The following is an 18,171-nucleotide window of genomic DNA, read 5'->3' as shown; positions in this document are numbered from 1 at the left end:
CTGAAATAAGCCATTCAAAGATAGCTTGTAAGCTGCTGAAAGTTACATTAGTTAAGGTACTTGATAATACAACTAACATAGACCACATACATCTTATTTATAAAGTATGTTTTAATTATTTATTTGGGGATCGCATTATTGTAAGCAAGAGTTTGGTTTTTAAATAATTCTCGTTCAGATTTCAAGTGAAACTTACGGATGATTGTGATTTTAAAAATATGAACACAACAAATAACAAAATCACATGATGAGGCAAAAGGCATCGCAATCGATGTGCTCTATGGACTTCTTTTGTCCGATTAGGACAATGAGTAGATTTCAGAGAGAATCGAGCGGCGTGTGGCTAAAAACATGGAGCAAAGTGTTGGGTCGCTTCAGGAGCAGGCTCTAAAGAGGAAGGAGAGGCTAAAGGCTCTAAGAGAGAAACAGCTTCATGTAAGTTTCTTTTATGGCGTTGGCGGTATGTTGCAAAGTGTAGCACAGGCCACAGAAACCCCGTCATTTTGACACTGAGGTACCGTTAGCAGACTTAGCTTTTAGCTAATACTAGCATACTCGTGTGTAAAATCAGCCTTATTTTTAGCCCGTAGCTTTGTTAGTGAGCTGTCAAAGTTTCGATAAATTCGTTTAAATATAAACAGTTTTAGTAATTAATTGTTATTTTACTGGTATGTTTTGCATTTATTCTAATCTCATGTGATTGTTCTTGCACCGTGACATTCTCGTTGTGTTTTAGTTCGGTTTCATGTTAGGTCGCTGCTAGCGTCGACAGTTGAATTAAAACCGCTTCTCAAAGTCAGTTACAGTGATACTACATCAGATGCTGTACATTAACTACAGTCAGTTAGACTATAGATCATTTACGACCCAGTTTACAATACTGTGCAAGAGTCTTGGGCCATCATTTCTCCTTTTTGCTTCCACGGTAGAAGCTGTGTTATGGTTTGGCGCTGCAGGTCAGCCAGTGGTGTTAGGGATCTTGTCAAAGTTGATGGAGTTATGAAAAAGGAAAAGTAGCATTTTGTTCCCCAATGCAAAATCATATGGAAAGTGTCTCATTGGGAACAGGTTTGCTTTTCAGCACGACAGAGATCTCAAAAAGCTGCCAGTGCATTAAAAATATCACTGGATGGAAAAACACACAATGAAGCACTGTCAGTCAGACCAGATCTCAACATGAGGAGTGTGGGATCGTCTCGACAGAAACCAGAAAAGAAGACAGAGCTTTAAATGTCCTTCAAAAAGCCTGGAGAACTATTTCTGAAGACTACTTAAAGAAATGACAAGAATGCTTTCCGAAGAGAGCTCAGGCTGTGTTGAATAAAAGGGGTCATACCAAATATTGACTTTCAAGACTGTTAGAATTGTGCAAACTGTGCTTTCTTATTTTCCTATTAACATATCAAGAAATGAGGGTGGCTCAAAACTTGGGTGGGTGGGTGGGTATTCACTTCTGAAAAACGTTGCCCACACAGCTCGTTCATTCTAATCTTTCTTAACAATACATAAAATAAAAGAAATTAAGCATAAATGGATAAATATTCTTCATCACAAACTTCAACCTCAAACACTCATGTAAATAAAGAAATTGAAATGAATATCACAGTATCACCAAAAGTTAATTCTGTTCATCTGGACGTAGCGTTTTCAGTGGGAGAAACGTTTCATCACTCATCCAAGTGACTTCTTCAGCCTCAGCTGACTGCAGGTTTTCCCAATCTTATAAACAGTACATTTGCATAATGACTGAAACTAGCACCACTGAAGGAACAATGGGCTGGGAGGTCAGATACCACAGTATCGAGCCAAAGTTCAGGTTTTATTTGTCATATAAAGGCAATGAAATTCTTAGGCTCAGAGCTCCCTCAGAATGGTGCATAGAAATGTAAAGTTGCAGATAAGTAGCATTTGGGTAAAAATAAAATAAAGAAAATATATTTACTAAAAATACTGTAGCAGCTTTAGTGCAGAATTAATGGTATATACATGTAGAGTGTATCAGTGAATCAGGTGAGTGTTAGTGTATGTTTGTGTTGAGCACCCTGAGGAAGAAGAAAACAGTGATGATTGCCACTATAGTCTACATTTATCAAGTCACTATACTGTAGATGTATAAATAAATAGTTTTCAGATATTGTTTGTTTCTCATTTACTAATACTGATGCAGTGTAAATGGAACAAAAATAAACTTGCTAGTTAAAAAATGCATCATTTATGGTGAAAGTTGGAGAAACCTTGGTAAAAAAAATACGGTAGGGTAAATTCGGACTCCCTGTTATTTGGAGGATTTTGAGTAAAGTATGCAGGTACCTCAGTTTTATTAAATATGCCGAGAATAAATCAAAGCAGTCAGTTGTGTAGTAAATTTAAGCAGTGTGTTAGATGTGTTTGAGAATGAGTTCTTCATCATGTACAATCAGAACTGATGCTGCATTTGCTTCAGCACACCTCGGCTCTTGGACTACAGGACTCAGACGGGGATGTTGCACCAGATTTTCTGTCACTCCTCCACAGGGCTGCAGTCTGTGTTGAACAATTTAAAGGTTACACAATCATTGTCCGCCACTATGGCAGAGTTTCAATTCTAGTTATCAATTCATTTAGCAACAGGAAGGCCCATTCAATGCGAAAGCTACTGTTTTGGAAGCTGGATCACAACTTTCACTAAGCAAACGTTATCTAGTTTTGCTAGCAACAGCCGATAAATGATCATTGACATTCCTGCAGTGTGTCGTTGTTTTCCGTTTGTGCTGCGCTTCAAGAATGAGCCAGTACCCTGAATTGTTCTAGCAGGTGGTCAGGAAGTCTCTTCAGGAAAATGTAAGCTGGGAGTGGTTTGATATCCTTTGTTACAAGATGTGACATGGGCTCAATATTGTGCTTTTGGAATTTCTGCAAGCCTTTTTCATTCTTCACTTACACTGTTGTTTACAAATGAAAGGTTTAGTGTGTGACACCATCTCAGATGCATCATGACTAGAAACAAAGCTTTAAATGATCAGGATGAGTAATCAGAGTTGGATTAGTGGGGCTGATTTTAAATTACACATAGGTGTAAATGTAAGTGCGAATTTTTGTCTTTCTCTCTGTGTTAGCCCTGCGACAGACTGGCGACCTGTCCAGGGTGCACCCTGCCTCTTGCCATATTGTAGTTGGGATAGGCTCCAGCAACCAACCCCCCTCCCACGCAACCCTGATAAGGATAAGCATAAGAGAATGGATGGAGTTCTCAGGGTTTATGAACTACTTCTCCTGAATAGCTCAGTGTCAAGAAATAATGCAGCTTAAAATGTAAATTCATTATTTGACTCTCAAATGACGAGTGACAACAAGCAGATATTAGTTTGTTTTTCTATGCAAACAGCACCATGTTTTTCTATGGTGCTGGAGCTAAAATGACCACATACATACCTTCACTTTCACCAGCCACTGCCAACACATTTCGTTTATGTAAATAATATAAAAGAAAAAATGATTTTCATTTTCTTATCATATGTTACAAAATGATTCTTCAGGGCAGATTACAATAATTTTTTAGTGTTTTTTTTTTTCTAGTTTGTACTCTAAGAATAATGAACAATTAATGCCGGTAATGTTAATAACTTTGATGTCCTTACAGGGGCGAGAGCAGGACGATGGGGAGCCAGAGAGCAAAAAAGCCACATTAGAAGAGGCCACTCAAGAGAAACACAGGTTGGTTTGCTGCACCTCCCACAGAAAACAAACGCCTGTTATCTTTTAAATATTCGTCATAAAAGCTTGTTACTGCGTCTCCACTCATTGCTGTTACTCGCCCCTTTAGCTGAGGCTTTTTAAGCTGTGCAAACGGAACTGAAACTGACTCACAAGTACATCATCAGAGCATTTATCTGCCCTTTATCTAGACACCAATGCATGTCTCGGTGTAAGTTGTGAAATGCAGTATTTACACTTGGCTGGATCCCAGCCTTGTGCTAGTAGCTGCTCAAATAACCTTCAGCTTACTCAACTTATGTGCGTTCATTTGTAGGAAGGAGCAGCCATCTTTCCTGTCCTACAGGACCTTTTTTCCATTGTTTATATTTAATGACTGCACTGACGGCACCAAGGGAGTGCCTCTGTTTTTCCTCCAGTCCAACAGGGCAGATCTCTTTCATGCGAATGAGAAACTCGCTGTAGGGTTAAGAGCCTAACTTAGACATTTGTCTGCAACGAAGGCTAATTATTGCTCAATGCAGTCTATAGGCTTTTTCTCTTTTTCTTTTTTTTATGTTTTAATTTGAGACTCATCTTTAGCAGGGTGCCAGTGTAATGTATCTTGGGATTGGTATTAAAATTTCATGGGGCATCAAATGACTAAACGAATGTATGAGGGAGCAGAACAATCAAAATGTTTGTCCCAAGGTTATTCCAATTTTAATTTGTGAGAGCTTCACCAGTTTCAAATGTCAAAATGAATTCATTAAGATTGCAAAGAACCTTTTAGCTTCCTGTGTGATATCATGCATTCCTCCAAGCCTGTTCCACAAAAGGCACCAACCAAACCAGGCAGCTTTTCCTGTTAGATCTTGTTAGGAGTCAGGGTGTTTCCCTGTCTTTTCTTTTTTTAAAGATAGGTAAGTAGATTTAGAGTTCTTGGAAATGGCAAACATGTTTTAAGAAATCTGAACTTGGAAATATTGTTGTTACATGTTAGTTTTTTGTTTTAATTTCACGTTTAAATTAAAGGATTTCTGGTAGCCTGGAATTATTTTTACTGGGGTTTGATGAAGCAGATAGCTTTATCAGTGCAAACATTTGAACACACTGCTGCACCTCCTCCTTAAAAACAGTTCACTCTAAACATTTTGAGAAAGCCAGACTTCGACCAGAGCTCTGAATTTATCACAGGTTCTCTTTGATGCTACGGTGTGCTTGAAGTGGAAATGTGTAAACACCGTCAAAAGGTTTGGAAGTGTAAAACTAAGAGACAGTCAGGAACAAAAAGCTTTTGAAGGGCGAAAATTTACATGAACTCTTTGTCCTGTTTTTTTTGTTCTGCTAAAGGGGGTGTGGGGTTGGAGGCGGGGGGAGGATTCCTGATAGATTAGTGGGTTATAATTCCCTCGAGTCGTAGCACAGTTTGTCTGTGACAAACCCTCTTAAAAAAATAGCACAAAATCCCTGTGATAGACAGGTGACCTGTCGAGGTGTATCCCACCTCTCACCCAGTGATGGCTAGGATAGGCTCCAGCACCTCCACGACGTGGTCCTCAGATGATGACGCTGATGTTTCCTTTCTTCCCACTTACCTTGATGTTGCTCCCTACAGGAATTATTTTTTGTATTTTTGGAACTTTGCGTGCCACTTTAGCTCCATTCTTAGACAGTAGAGATTAGAATGACTTTGTGCTTGACGTTGTGACACTTATCCACCCTTTCCTCTGGCCCCGTATATACGTTAATTATTTAAACACAGTATAATGCATAATTTAGTTGAGGATTGTGCTAAATGTGTTCATGTTTCTTACATGTAGCAACATGTTTTGGGCTACGTTTGTGCCTGTTTAATAGCTTGTTAATTGTAGAAAGCTGTCAGAAGATAAGGGGTAACAGAAGAGCTCCAACCCAAGCTTCAGGATGCCTGAGGAAGACATGTTGTGCTATCATTTTGAAAGCATTTCTATTTATTTCAGTTTTACGTGATGAAGGCTGATAAATGACTGCTTCTACTAACCTTTGAAGTGTATTGTGGCTGCTAGGAAAACCTGCTCTGCTTGCTTTTAAAGCAGTTTATCAGTATACCTCTGCATATCACATAAATTTTACTGCAGTAACGATGTTTTAAATAAAGATGACATGTTAAGCTCATTACCAGGTCCATATTTTTCATTGTAGATGCTCCTACAATAGCTTTGCATGATTAACTATTTCAAATAGTCGTTTTTTTACCATATACTAGACTTTTGTGCACTCTTTGAGCTGACTTTCTTCTCATTGGGTGCCTTTTGCAAAGATGCAACGATTTAAACAGCAGGCTGTGCTCCTTTCAGATAAGTGCAACAGAATGTCTTATTTCTATTTGTTGTGTTTGCAGTTTTAATGCTAAAAAAAAAGTCCCTTTTAATAATCAGCTGGACAAACCAGCACAGTGCCTCCTTAAAACAGCCCCTTCAAGGTCTGATATGCTGGAGGTAGAGAAAGAGAGATGTGTGAATTAAAAGTGGACCTCAGGCGTCCAACCACAGAACATGACTAGCATTTTTGCCCACACCCATACAAGGCATTGGTCTGTCTTTTGGCAGCACCAGGAGTCTGATGAATGCATCAAGAGTGTACGCTCTCAAGCTTCATCACAAATCCACGTTAAGCTCAGAGCAGCTGATAACTCTTGGTTGGTGCTTGGGCAGACGGTAGTTTACCTCTGCCTCTGGACCCTCGGTTTAATCTGCAGAGATGTCAGCTAAGCTTGCCAACAATTCCTCCATGTGGAGTTGTGATGAAAGACGGTATAATTCAACATCAAGGGAAGAATTCCTCAGCTGTTTGCTGCTCTCCTGCCCGGCGGCAGGTGGAACATGTTAATCAGAAGTGTTCACGGGAATAAAGAGGGACATTATACCCAACCTTCTTTAGACATTAGATGTGCAGCTGTGTAGGGATTGCAGGTGGTCTTTTATGCTCTTTAGTCTCCGGTGGAGTATATTTGCCTACACTGCCACCTCCTGGAGGTCTAGAGTGTGGGTTAATGGTATGAAAAAAGCATTTTAAGAGCATTCAGACTTCTAATAGTAGTATCACATTAAGTGGTATTTTTTTCCACAGAGAACTGAAATTGAGGAATTACGCTCCAGAGGATGAAGAGCTAAAGGAAAGACAGGTGCCTAAAGCCAAACCAGCATCAGGTAAGAAATCTTCAATCAAAGGCGACCTTTAAAAAACATTTAAAAAACCCTTTTTGGTGTCAATGCTGCCTTACTGATTGTAGTTTTGACTCCTGTTGGCTATATAATGATAAGTATTTATTGTTTGCAGTGGAAGATAAAGTCAAAGATCAGTTAGAGGCAGCTAATCCAGAGCCCATCATTGAGGAAGTGGTGGGTACCCCTGTGTAAACGTGAGTTTTCTTCACTGAAGCATTTTTATCTGCCATGTTGAGTTTTTTCTTTTTCTTTCTTCAGGATTTAGCCAACCTTGCCCCAAGAAAACCAGACTGGTAAGACCTGTTTTCAAAATAGCTTTCCAAGCTGTATGGTGCATGATGAACTCTTGGTGTATTTTAAGATATTTCGTTAATGATTTTTTTAAAAATTGTAATTCTGGATTTAGGGATCTAAAGCGCGATGTGGCAAAGAAGCTGGAGAAGTTGGAGAGGAGAACACAGAGAGCCATCGCTGAGCTCATCCGTCAGTATTTCCTGTTATGTTTCTGCCTTTTATCACTACATTTTCGTGAGGCCACAGAGATGACGGTGCCTGAGCTGGGCATAATTTATTAGGCTAATTGCTCTGTGGTTGACAGACTCTGGAGGCTTGAAGCTGTCTGATAACATCAGAGGTGATCATAACTGATGAGTGATTCTAAAAATAGGCAAAATGAGAGATACATCACAGGTTTAAGTCGAGTAGGAGATTTCCCATATTTTTATTGTGCGTAACTGATTACTGAAGACCTTTATTTAAAAGCATTTAAAGTACAGGAAGCCTGGTTTTGTTTTAATGTGTATTAGGGACAGGTTTGTATTGTATGTTATTTCATCAAAAATATCAGATACATCTTTAAAAGTTAGTTTTAAAAAAATCATTATCCTCCTGTGATCTACAAGGCTGAATAAGATCTTACTTGGAAGATGGAAAACATTGTCTTAAGCTTATGATCAGAGGATGCGGTCAATGAATGAGTCAGATTGAGTGTTTGTGTGTATGTCTTTCCAGGTGATCGTCTGCGAGGCCATGAAGAGGAGTTGGCCGGAGCCGTTGGAGCCATCGGAGCAGAGGCGGGAGATTCAGACTGAATCCAAGATGTGACAGAAAACAAGGAGACTAAACAGAGATGCCCAAGATTTACTGCAGCAGTCACATCTGGGTTGTGCATACAGAGGTGGATGATTTAATTGTGCAGGGAGTAAAGCAGTGTTTCCTGTCAGGTCTTCAGGCGAGTCATAGCTTCTGTCCTTGTAGTACATTCTGTATATGTGGGGGTTTTTTTGGAGATGCATTATTAATGTAACGGCCAATATTTTGTAAAATTAAAATATTGTTTTTTAAATTGCTGTCCATTTCATTTGTAATTTTTGCTGCCTTAAAAAAACTGAGGAAAACAGACAAATGTAAATATAAACAAAAACAAAATGCAGTGATTTGCAAATCATAATCTCGTAAACTGATGTTTCCATAGAACATAAAAGTTTAAACTGGATAATAGCATCTAAATGACATTGATATGTCTCTTGCATCTTATTTATATCAGTTCATTTCAATTGTATTTGATATTTTTACTTTTTTTTTCTCCACCCCTGGTGAGCCTGAATCGAATAAGTGTAAGGAAATGGATTGATGGGCAAAAAGAAACTACACTACAGAGGCTCTGTGCCTCACATTGCACCTATTGCTCGGTCCTCCGTAAATGGTGTTCCATCAACATTTGACCAGAGATGTAAGAGCTACAACAGAAAATCCAAATGGAGATGGCATGTCAAATGCTACTGAGCATCAAATAAGAGAAAGAACACTTAAACACACATTTATTCAGAAAATGTTCTGAAAAGCATCATTTAGTGACACCTAAGCACTCATGGTAGTTACTGCAACACTAATGTCTTGCTACATTTGACTCAAAAGTTAGTTTTGAATCAGTGGGTGATAACATGACAAACAGTTATGAACAATAAGCTGTATTTTTGGTATGACATTCACTACTGCACGGACCTGAACTGAAATGCTCCTATCCTTTCACAATAAAGTGCATCTTTGATTTCAATAGGCCCAAACTGTCCTCGAGAAGAAGGATATTGCACAGCTGATTATTTTACCAGTCTAATACAAGGCCACCTGCTCCCTCCAACAGCTTCCCTCTTTACACAAAACTCTTATCAAAGATCTAAAAAGAAATTCAGTCACTGCTCATCTGAAACTCACACAAAAAAACTACACAAACATGTGACATAAATGTCATTGATATGAATAATAGCCCATAATAGACTCTCCTACACACTACAACCTTCAAAAATATACCACACTGGCGACGAAGCCTACAAACTACAGACATTTATAGCAGAATGACTAATACTGCAAAAAGAGAAGTGTTGATATTGTGGCTCTGGAAGCTTATCAAACCTGTATGAGCAGGTTTGTAGCTCTAAACACTGATGATCACAGGAAACGACAGATCCTGGATTTTTGCATTTAAGAAACTGAGCTAGAGTGATCAGAGGAAGCATCAAAGTTCTGACAGTGGGACGAGTTAGATGATGTTTTGGCACTCGGAGTGGAAGAATAAATACGCCTGCATGCAGATTTTAACAATAATAAAGGGAACAGAAGCAGAAAATGGCAAAGCGGAGAATAAAATCCTCAATATTTAACCTTGATTGCAGGCTGGCATTTGGTGCCAAGTAGACGCCTGCAGATTTAGCCCTTGAGCACGATTGCTCGTAATCTTGTTGATAGTGTGGAGTTTTCATTTGCTGGTACTGACTGATTCATTCATTGCTAGTGGTTCAAGGCTGTCAGTCACACTGTCCTCCACCCGATTCAATCTTCCTGGCAGCAGGACCCAGTTCCACCTTGCACACCCTCTGAGCAAACTTCAGCGAGCACAAGGTCTCTCCCACATTACTCTCCAGAGCAGAAACCTTTAGTAAAACAATTTGAACAAAAATGATGCTCCTTATAAGAATTTATATTTACTGTAAATGATCACAGGCTTATAAATCAGGTATTAAGTAGGACTGGAGCAGTAATCTTACCTGCACAACCATGACAGTCTTGCTGCCCTTTCCCAGGGAGTCTTGCAATAAATAAGTAAGACGGGAGTTCCTGAAGGGGATGTGTGTCTGCCGAGCCCTAAGTGCCTGAATTACGTCTCCCAGTGCCAGCAAAGAGCGGTTAATATTCTGGGCCTCTTTCAGCCTCTCTCCCTCTGCACCGGACTTCCACACCCTCTCCGAGCCAGCCAGGTCCACCAGGTTCAACTTGCCTGGGGAGCGAAAAAGTAATGTCAGCAATAAAGTCAGTCATTCCAACAAAGACTCATACCAGATGTTTGTCTTATACACTTAACCCCTGCTTCTCATCCCAACCTTTACACACTGATACCCGTGTGAAGAGACAGTTTTAAAGGGTAAATTCACAGCCTGCCCTCACCTAAATTTAAAGTAGGTATTAGACTGTAAACCATGATAATAAGTGATATTAAGTGGCTTGGACGAGTCAAAACTGCATTTTCTGTCAGAGTAAAGATGTTTAATTACACATTTAATTCCTGAGATATCTAAATGTAAGATAAAGGAAGTGAAATTTCACTAACACATCTACAAGATAAAGATTTTTCTACATGACAAATGTGTAAAATTACAGAAAGACTTCTAGTAGCTCACTGCCGCAACTGTCCCTCAATCATAAAACATAAAATAGCATAAATGGCTGTGGGGGTGGACTTGAACAAACTTGAAAAACAATACAGGCAAAAGTCCAAAAATGTATTCCCTCCTTTATATTTTCCAAAGCCGTCCAGCGGGCTGGATTGGCGTTTTTGATGTGCTGATTCTGACCCCCGCACCTTATGTTTGACACCCTTGTGTAAACGTTCCATCTTGAACCAGAAATGCATTAATAGCTGACCTGTGGTTTTGGAACCAGTGGCGAGGTCAGTGCCCTGAACAGTGATACAAAGCAGGGCATGGGAGCGGGAGCTGTGCTGGTTCATCTGAGTGCCAAAGGTAATCCTGTTCCTTCGGGCTGTTGCTAGAATCTGGATTAGCAATCAATCAATTAGCATAAGTGTAATCATTTTTCTAATGCTGAATCATAATTCAAAAAATTGCATCTGTGTGGGTGTTTGAAAACAAATAAAAAGAAGAGAAGCAAACATTTTTTTACCTTTTTGATGTGCTGAAAGCTCTTTACTTCGATGACCCTGAGGCCCGGCACGTGCAGCTGTCCTGTTCCATCCGGGTTGATCTTTATGTCCAGTTTCTCTCCATCTTTACTCAGCAGGTCTCTAAAATACAAAATACAAGTAGCCACATCTACAAGTGGTAGTTATTATTTAGGTAAGGCTCTATCGAAAGAAAAAAAAGAGGAAAGCTGTACCTTAGCACCTCATTGTAGATCTCCACAGAGCTGACTGTGACACTGTAAGACCACATGTCCTTCCTCTCCTCAATCTCACTGAAGAGATGTTTCAGTGCTCGCTGGTTGATACCTGGGTTTTCCACAGTACCCTGGAAATAAAAAGGGTACTTAGCTTGTATATTAAACCTTTAAATGTCTATTATGAGTAGCACGTACAGTAATCAGTGTTTTACCTCCATAGTGTAGGTTTTTCCAGAGCCCGTCTGTCCGTAAGCAAATATGCAGACGTGGTATCCATCGATGCAGGACGTCACAAGAGGTTCAATCTCCTGGAAGACCTGAGGAAACCAAAATAAAGGTTAGCGGTCTTCCTGCTGTACAATAATACTTCCTTTACACGTGTCATCTTTATTACCTCTTCCTGTGTGGACTGTGGGTGGAAGATTTTGTCCATTTCAAAGATGCGAGCCTTTCCTTTGCTCAGCACCGAGAGCGAGGACTCGTTGTTGGGGTCCGTCGTCACGACCACCGAGTGGTCCTCTCCGTGCTGGTCCTCCTTTAGCACTGGCTTCACGCGACACAGCACGCGAATGTTGCCTGCAAACAGGGAGCTCGCTCAGTGATGCTGATTTTACTTGGTGCGGCCAGTTTGAACCTTTCAGTGTTATACCTTTAAGCTCCACCAGCTGCTCGTGATACTTCCTGCGCAGTGCGACTTCTTTCCTGTATTTCTCCAGGAGATCTTTGTTGGCTTCAGACATCTCACTAATAGCAGCTGAAATCTGCAACATCAAAAGACAAAAAAAAAAACAAAACCCAAAAACCCTCCATCATGAAACCTTTTGATTTGGTCAGATAGGCAAATTTATTAAACATAGTTCTCAAGGCACCACATACCTGTTTTTTTGCTTCGCTGATAGCTGCTCCATAAAACTCTGAGAAATTTCGAACCTGGCTCCTCAGGCTGGCGTAGTCTGTCTTCATAGAGCGTAAAGTTGGAGGAAGTGATGTCAGACGCTTCTGCAAGCCTGACAAAAGGCAAAAAAAAATCCAGTTTTTTCAAATCCAGTTGCTTTTTTATTTCAATTCCTCTTGGAGAAACCAAGAGTTCTTTTCCTGGAGGTTCAGTTACTCACTGAAGAATTGGTCCTGCAGGTTCTGAAAGTGTTCTGCTGAGCAGTTTGCAGCAGCCTTCACAGCCTCCTCCTTCCTCTCCTCCAAGTGGCCGATCTCTTTCAGCAGCTCCTCTTTCAGTTTACTGATTTCTTGTTCAAACGCCGCAATCTGTAAGAGGTTCAGCAGAGCAGCTTGTCAGTCTGTGAGCTCGACTGCTGCAGTATGTGCAGATTCTGCTCTGCAATCACTTCTTCTGTCAATGAAACTGTGAATTTCCAGCAGCAACACAGAAACATCCTCCTTCTGACTTTGATTATCCATCCTGTGATGATGTGTTAACTAAACGGGGTGTTTTTTGATTTATACCTCTTTTTTTGGAACTTCTTCCACCCAACAGCTAACAAAGGTAATTCATTTCTTTATTTGCTGCTGCCTGTGACAAAAGCTCAAACATTGGTGGAGCACATTGTCCCTACTTGTGCAAATGGTACTGCCAATGTTCGTCACCTTGTGTTGCAGATTACAGCTGTATTCGTCTGACTTCCTGATCTGTTCCTCCAGCTGTTTGCACCGCTCATTCTGACCGGACAGCCTTTCGGACAACAACTCATTCCTCTGTCTGGCTTTGGTTAGCTGCTTTACTGTGGCTGGAGATTCCACCTCCACGGTCTGCGTGACATACTGGCAGAGAAGATACATCTAGTTAGGGGCATTTTCTCTAAAATAATATGAAAAGATATTGTCAGTATACCCAAATCAAATTATCTACATTATTAATTCTTTATGTATGTGTGTTTCTACTCAACAATATAAGTTACGAAATCAGTCACAAAGCATTTCTGTCATTTTCTTCATCATCTTGAAAAGTTTATGGCCATTGTTCAAATCCATTTAAAAAATTCTCCAAAATAAGATTTACCTTAATAACGGGCTCCTTGCCTCGCTCTCTATCCAACTCCAGCTGTAGGTCTCTCACTCTGTCCTCTCTCTTCCTCAGCTCCTCGCCTCTTCTCCACTCGCTTTGTTCACTCCGTCGCTCCATTTGCGACAGCTGCTCAGCACGCTGCTGTAGGGAGAGCTCCAGCTGCTGCACTCTGCCACGGAGGTTCTCATTTTCCTAAAGCAAAGTAGATTACAAGTTTAAGAAGGCCTAAACTGAATGTCTGTGAGCACTCAGCTGTGCTGGTCCCTCTCACCTTGATGAGCATGGTGCTCGACTGGGAGGGGATGGTTGAGAGCTGCTGCAGGAGGCCTTGAGTTACGCTCAGGCTCTGTTTCAGACTCTCATTCTCTGCTGACAGACACAGGACCCGCTTCTCCGAGTCTGTGGCCCCCTGAGGACATGAAACATAAGGCTGAGGACCAACATATTAACAGAAAAAATCCCATCATTTATCAGAAAAATGTCTATTTAGTATATGTATACATTTAGGTCAATGTTTTTTTTTTAAAGTAATTTCTAGTTAAGGTTTTGTACAAGGCAAGCAGACCACTGCTTGGCTATTTTTAACTTGGTCGTGTGGCAGCTCAGCTGATGAAGTGGACACTCACAAAGACTTGAGAAACGATTAAGTCAATAGTTTGACCGTGCAGCTCTTACAGTGGCTGTTCTCAGTCTTGACAGCTCCTCCTCACGCTCCTCGATGCAGCTCTTCAGCTCATCAATCTGTGCAAAATTACAAAACCATGTTTTTTTTACAGACATTTAAAACTAAAATTTACTTTTATTACATGTAACATAATGTCAAGCTGATGATTTATGTGCACATATTTTTTACTTTTTATATTTTGTGATATATTTTGAGAGACCCTTCCAGAAAGGCAGCATAGAATAGATAACAGAACGACAGCGTAACACCCAAGAGGATATGTTTGTGCTTTAACTGGATTAGCCTTTTTCAGTATATACATGCATTCATAATAAAACAAAATCTAAAAACTCACTGAAAGTTAAAGAGCAACTTTGGATTTCAGGTGGCATTTTTTCTTGCTTAAATTGGTCTAGCCTAGGAGCTAACTAGTAAGGAGTGGTCTACCTGCTGTTGAAAGGTTTGTATTCGAGAGTGTCTGTCCCTTTCCTTCTGCTCCAGCTGGGAGTGCAGCAGACGGAGTTCTCCTCTCAGCCTACTCCTCTCACCCTGCAGGCCGTGCAGGGACTGCACCAGCCTGTGAACCCCAGCTTGTGCCCCTTCATCACTACTAGACTCACCTGGTGGACCAAATAACATCCATTATAATCATCAGCCTAAGCGCAAACAAGGTCTTTGTAAACATATTAATATTATGCCAGTCACAAATAGTCAGAATCAATAACATCTGAACTTCCACTCACTCGTTTTCTTTTTTAAATGCAGTAATTTTAATTTAATACCACTTCTACAGTGCACCTAAAAGCTTCCAAGTGACTGTAATATTAATGAAAATGAAAAGTGTGCTGAAAGCTCCCTCACCCACCATGTGAAAAATGCAACAACCTATTAAAAAAAGAGCCTATTGTCCAACAAGAACCTGAGCTGCATGCCCGACAGCTTTTAATCGCTTCCCTCCTCCTCAATGATTCATCGGGTTCTGTCACGTCTAATTTTCCTTGCTGGGCTCTTTGCTAATTTTATCAACGCGTTATGTCAGATTTCATTGCTGTATCAAAAAGAGGTGGTGGTGCAAGATATTGAAAAACAAAAAGGAGACGAGGCCACAGCTGTGAATTAGTGGTGCAGGCGTAAATGTGTTGGCAAGCACTTGAAGCTGCAGAGGTACTAATGTAACGATGTGAATTTTAAGACAGCAGCTTGAAATGGTGCATGAAAATGTATGTTAAACTCTGATAAATGTCATCTGCATGCAGGGCAAACCATTCGGTTTAAATACTGAATGAAAGATCACAGACAAAGATACAAACTGGTTTACCTGCTGCACACCCAAGAGGCACAGAACCAGTCCTGCATGACACTAAACAAACAAACCAGACAGACTTGTAACCCTGGGACGTAGGCCTTGGGCTATTTTTAGTCCAGCACGTTTACACGTGCTGCCTAGCATGTGCCCGACCTTGTAAGTGCATTTGCAGGAAATAAAACAGCACTAACAGCCCTGTTTTATTCATGACAAAGAGTCACTGAGTCGCTACACAAGTACCACAAAGTCTCACCGCATACTCACATATCTTTATGCAGAAACTACAGAGCCGGCACTCAAGGCCTTAAACACGCCTACTTATAGAGATGCTTATAATCTGGTTTGGGTTATCATGCATATTGAGGTATTCCTCTGAGGCTATATAAGTGAGCTTGAGATCTACAGAGCTGTTAACAACCTGACCATATGCACAACACCAAGGGAGAGAATACACTGCTGCGATGTCAAAGAGCCATTTGGTCAAATCTGAAGCACATCAGATACAAACATCTAAAGCTCTGCGGTCAGTTGCAGCTGTACAGTGTCTGTCTGGCTTCTGTGACATCATTACTGCCAAACGTCTTGCATCCTAATAAATCTGATTAACCTGTTTTTCTACAAAAGTGCTGCCTCGCATGTACTTTGTGTTCCCAGTTAGATAAAATCAAACTCTTTTCTAAAGCTGGGTAGGTGGACAACTTAAAAGGCACACACCCACATTAAATGTAGTTGAACTACATAATACCCCATGACAATGAACCAAAACACTTAGTCATCATGCTTTAAATCTCTCGTTCTCAATGCTCTTCACATTTTTTAAGCAGTAATGGAATATTGTAGAATTTTCTCCACTGTAACAGAGAGAACATGAGCCCTGTCTCATTTAAAATACAGAACCTAGTCCATTCGTTTTCATTCATTGTCCTGCTAATTCATCTTCCTCCAACTACCCACTCTGGAATCTCATAAATCTACCTTCAGACATGTGTAATTTTCACCACCTCTTTTCCCACCAGCTGAGTGGATGGGTTTATTGAAACAGCCCCTTGACCTTTTCCTCATTTTTGTCTCACACACTCCATGACAATACACCGCAATCTCACGTTCCCCTTATTTTCCCTTCCCCCATCGCTCCTTCCCTCCCCCCTCTATCATATCTCCTCCTTTTCTCCAACCTCATCCCAGCTCTCTCACCCTCGCTCAGTGGACTGGGGCACTGTTGCTGGCTGATGGCCTCTTCCAGACTGCTGATGATGCTGTTCTTGTCCCGGAGACGCTGGCGGTAGGAGGCTCGGAGAGCCTTCATCTGGCGGCGGTGCTGGACTCGGTGCCTCTTCAGCTGGACCCGGTACTGGTCAGCCTGCTGCTGCAGTTGCTGGAAATGGGAGTACTGCTCCAGAAAACTCAGCAAGTGGGACATCACTGCCACCAGGGGAGACTCTGCCAACTATGCAGCGAAGAGCGCACACAAACACACGCACATAAACCTTAGTAATGTGCAGAATGCCCCGGTTTGGGGAAATCGAGCTCGTGTTATTCTGTCCTACATCAGTTGGACACTTGTTACCTTTCCTGTTGTTTCGAGCTGAACCTGGGAAGCTCTTCTCTTCTCAGCATCCTGCTTGAAAGATAGAAAAGCGGCCAGAGGAGTGCAAGCTGGGATGTCAGGGGTGTCTTCCACATCTTCATCGCTCATTTCATCTGTGTCACTGCTGCTGCCTGGATGACATCGCATCACACAAGCAATAGAGTCAAGGAATGTATGTACTTATTGATCTCTTGTAGACAAAAACAAAAGTGTTATTCCTAAATACTTTCATTTTATGGTTAAAAATGCCCTGAAAGACTATTTGAGCACCCACTTGATTCACTAAAGCGAGCACAAGCTTTTTTTCCCACTTTGGGGGTGTGGCCATCTCTCCTCCTGCTCCTTGTTTCCATGGAAACAGGTCCTGGCTCCTGAGCACAGCATCATATATAAGAGTCAGTAACACAGTAAAATAGACATGCATACAGCAGCATTGTATACATCCTTTGTTAGTGAGCTTATGGCCTGCATGTTCCCCCCCATTTATTTATTTCAATCGAGAACCCCCGAGGCTGGACATGATATGGCTAGACGTACATCTGGGGAATCTCCACACGCCCCTTCCAAGGCTTCCTCCTCCTCCTCCTTCTTAAAGACAGTGTAGAAGATGTAGACCAAAAGGGAGTAAAAGGCATACATCTCCACGCTGCCCAAGAGTCTCTATAGATGACAAATGAGGTCATTAATAGCACGCATCTTTACAAAGGTGGAGAAAAGCAGAATTTTATTTTTGTACTCTTATACTAACGAAACATTTAATATCAATGATTTTTAAAGGTTACATAATAACAAAATCTAGTGCAAATACACAATGACTTCTACAGAGGTGAAACATTGTTTCTATTGTAACAATCGCTCTGTTCCATCACAATAAAACGCTTCGACTTCTTTACCTTATCAAATGAATTCTCCTCTTTGGTGTCGACTCTCCGACATTCCAATCGTTCGTGTTCCACTTTCAGCTTCCATCTGTATTCCCAGTGATGACTCTTCCCATGCAGCTCTTGTTCTCAGAGCTGCAACAGCATCTCACAGCTGTGTGCAGCTCCTCTGTGCCTCCTTCCCAACCGTCCTCTCCTCTCTCCTCCCCTTTGCTCCATCTACAGGCTGCATCTGCAGCGAGCATGCTCAGTGCAGTTTCCCGATGCGCTGCAGTGGTGAAGTGACAGATACAGGCAGTCATGGAGACAGATTGAGGTTGTAGGTTTGATGCCAGCGGTCGCAGTCAGGGGTGACAGTGACCATAAAAGGTGCTCGGAAAAATCAGAAGCTGCAGCTTCATGCATCTGAAAACATCGGAATGGTTTCAAGGAGTAAAAA

The 18,171-nt window shown here is 41.1% G+C and overlaps 2 protein-coding genes across 2 annotated transcripts; one reads left to right on the top strand and one right to left on the bottom strand.

Moving 5' to 3' along the window:
• Positions 1–288: 288 nt before the first annotated feature.
• Positions 289–8,226, top strand: ccdc12 (coiled-coil domain containing 12). Its single transcript, XM_085473672.1, has 7 exons — positions 289–435; positions 3,620–3,693; positions 6,784–6,863; positions 6,994–7,055; positions 7,140–7,174; positions 7,288–7,364; positions 7,893–8,226. The coding sequence occupies exons 1-7, from the start codon at positions 352–354 to the stop codon at positions 7,970–7,972; spliced, it is 492 nt and encodes a 163-aa protein (XP_085329798.1). The 5' UTR covers positions 289–351; the 3' UTR covers positions 7,973–8,226.
• Positions 8,227–8,684: 458 nt separating this feature from the next.
• LOC146698521 (kinesin-like protein KIFC3) lies at positions 8,685–18,055 on the bottom strand. The gene is made up of 20 exons (XM_085473668.1): positions 17,745–18,055; positions 17,389–17,511; positions 17,126–17,222; positions 16,831–16,982; positions 16,458–16,710; positions 14,405–14,577; positions 13,969–14,034; positions 13,565–13,702; positions 13,288–13,485; positions 12,876–13,049; positions 12,389–12,536; positions 12,150–12,280; positions 11,923–12,034; positions 11,668–11,849; positions 11,486–11,590; positions 11,271–11,401; positions 11,058–11,178; positions 10,800–10,929; positions 9,926–10,155; positions 8,685–9,811 (listed from the first exon to the last, which is right to left on the bottom strand). Exons 2-20 carry the CDS (start codon positions 17,488–17,490, stop codon positions 9,686–9,688), a joined length of 2,769 nt encoding a protein of 922 aa, XP_085329794.1. The 5' UTR covers positions 17,491–17,511; positions 17,745–18,055; the 3' UTR covers positions 8,685–9,685.
• Between the last annotated feature and the right edge of the window lie 116 nt (positions 18,056–18,171).

Source organism: Copadichromis virginalis, linkage group LG11, assembly GCF_057382275.1.
Source record: "Copadichromis virginalis isolate Kocher_CV1m ecotype Utaka linkage group LG11, C_Virginalis_male_GT1.1, whole genome shotgun sequence".
In the NCBI taxonomy this organism is placed as follows: domain Eukaryota; kingdom Metazoa; phylum Chordata; class Actinopteri; order Cichliformes; family Cichlidae; genus Copadichromis; species Copadichromis virginalis.
The sequence above is the reverse complement of the archived record's forward strand: the minus strand, read 5'-3'. Positions and strand labels throughout refer to the sequence as shown.

Coding starts and splice junctions, on each gene's coding strand:
- ccdc12 (XM_085473672.1), top strand. CDS start 352: ATGGAGCAAAGTGTTGGGTCGCTTCAGGAGCAGGCTCTAAAGAGGAAG. Junction 3,694..6,783: donor GCCACTCAAGAGAAACACAG/GTTGGTTTGCTG, acceptor TTTTTTCCACAG/AGAACTGAAATTGAGGAATT. Junction 7,365..7,892: donor AGCCATCGCTGAGCTCATCC/GTCAGTATTTCC, acceptor ATGTCTTTCCAG/GTGATCGTCTGCGAGGCCAT.
- LOC146698521 (XM_085473668.1), bottom strand. CDS start 17,490: ATGTATGCCTTTTACTCCCTTTTGGTCTACATCTTCTACACTGTCTTT. Junction 13,486..13,564: donor CGAGCACCATGCTCATCAAG/GTGAGAGGGACC, acceptor ACTTTGCTTTAG/GAAAATGAGAACCTCCGTGG. Junction 12,281..12,388: donor CCTGCAGGACCAATTCTTCA/GTGAGTAACTGA, acceptor GCCTTTTGTCAG/GCTTGCAGAAGCGTCTGACA.